At 41.1% G+C, this 1680-nt stretch overlaps 1 protein-coding gene across 1 annotated transcript; it reads left to right on the top strand.

Annotated features, from left to right (window-relative positions):
• The first annotated feature begins 496 nt into the window (after nucleotides 1–496).
• Nucleotides 497–1460, top strand: LOC125013785 (putative gustatory receptor clone PTE01). Its single transcript, XM_047594680.1, has one exon. The coding sequence runs from the start codon at nucleotides 497–499 to the stop codon at nucleotides 1430–1432; it is 936 nt and encodes a 311-aa protein (XP_047450636.1). The 3' UTR covers nucleotides 1433–1460.
• Nucleotides 1461–1680: the final 220 nt, after the last annotated feature.

Raw genomic sequence — 1680 nt, 5'->3', positions numbered from 1 at the left:
CCTTGTGAATCAGCACTTGAGTCACTGTCATAACAATGTCAAGATAAACTTTATAATAACCCCCGAAGACTCCAGGGAGCTGCTGCTCAGCCAAGACTCATCTATAAAGCAACTAATTTCCCTGCACACTTCACCATTTGGTCACTGCCAGTGTTGCCACAGCTAATGTATATATTCCTTAATACGACGCCTCCTGCTCTTAGAGGTGAATGACAGTTTTCTGCCTCTGAATGTTTTTGCATCCATCCAAAACATTATAACTTATATTGTTTTAATCGTATGTGTGATGTTTAAAACTTATGCGGAGTCGGAGTGAAGTGGCCTGGATGTATACAGCCTTTTATTTGGTAAGTTTTGTCCTTAAAAGTATAATAAATAATTGAATTCTTTTTTTTTTTTGCCTCTTGGTGCATTTCATCCTAAATTAATGTTGTGTATAAGAAAACCTACGATTTTTCCTTTTTATTTTTGTACTTTTGCAGGAAAGAATATGAAAATGGACAACCTGTACAACACGTCTTCTACTTTACATCTCACCGGCTTCAATCTCACCTCTGAAACTGTCTTCCCCGCATTTCTCTTTGCAACCCTGAGCTACTTGATCATACTTTTCTGCAACCTGACTCTAATCCTCACCATCGTGCTGCACAAATCCCTGCATCAGCCGATGTACATGATCCTGCTGAACCTCCCCGTCAACGACATTATCGGCTCGTCCGCGCTCTTTCCTCAGGTCATCAAAGAAATTTTGACCAACAGCCAAACGATGCACTACTCCGCATGTGTGGCTCAGGCTTTTTTTATCCACATCTACGCAGCAGGCAGCACGATCATCCTCACTGCCATGGCGTATGATAGATACATTGCCATCTGTACCCCTTTGCATTACAACTCTGTTATGAGCTCTGCACACATTATGAGAATTATCACAACTGTGTGGTTAGCGTGTATCCTTTTAATAGGTGTGCTTTTTTATCTGCTTTTGCGTTTACCCCGCTGTCGATCCGAAATATCGCACTCCTACTGCGACAACCCAACTCTGCTGACGTTGGCCTGCGGCGACACGACCCCCAACAACATCTATGGGCTTTTCATAAGCGCTCTTACACAGCTGATGGCCAACGGGATGGTTTTGTACACGTATCTGCACATACTCATTGCCTGTTTCAGATCTAAACGATCAGACACAAAAGCCAAAGCTCTGCAGACGTGCGCCACACACCTGCTGGTGTTTCTTCTGCTGGAGTGTTTCGGCCTTTTCACCATCATCTCCTACAGGCTCAAGAACATTTCGCCTCATTTGAGAAGATTAATGGGGCTGTCCACGTTAATTTTCCCCCCAACTTTAAATCCCATAATCTATGGACTGAAAACTAAAGAAATCAGAGAAAAGCTGGTGCAGTTTTACAGGAATAAAATCGGTCCATGTTGATGCCTTTATGCAGCACGTTGCAATATTCTGAAACTTTTTCTTCTTATCCTGCCATTTTATTTGTCTTGGTCCCTTATAACGTTAAATGCTATTTTCTTTCCATTAACAACAATGTTCTTAGGCTTAATTTTCAAATAATGTATAAGAAAACTACACTGCAGTATGTCTAAAAACAACTAAGTAATTACAGTACAAGGTAATGACAAACATTTTGAAGACAGTTACTAGTCATTATTGCTGCAACAATC

The sequence above is a fragment of the Mugil cephalus genome, chromosome 9 (assembly GCF_022458985.1).
Source record: "Mugil cephalus isolate CIBA_MC_2020 chromosome 9, CIBA_Mcephalus_1.1, whole genome shotgun sequence".
Lineage (NCBI taxonomy): Eukaryota > Metazoa > Chordata > Actinopteri > Mugiliformes > Mugilidae > Mugil > Mugil cephalus.
The sequence above is the reverse complement of the archived record's forward strand: the minus strand, read 5'-3'. Positions and strand labels throughout refer to the sequence as shown.

Bases quoted from the DNA above. Each gene is read 5' to 3' on its own strand.
- LOC125013785 (XM_047594680.1), top strand. From the start codon at position 497: ATGGACAACCTGTACAACACGTCTTCTACTTTACATCTCACCGGCTTC.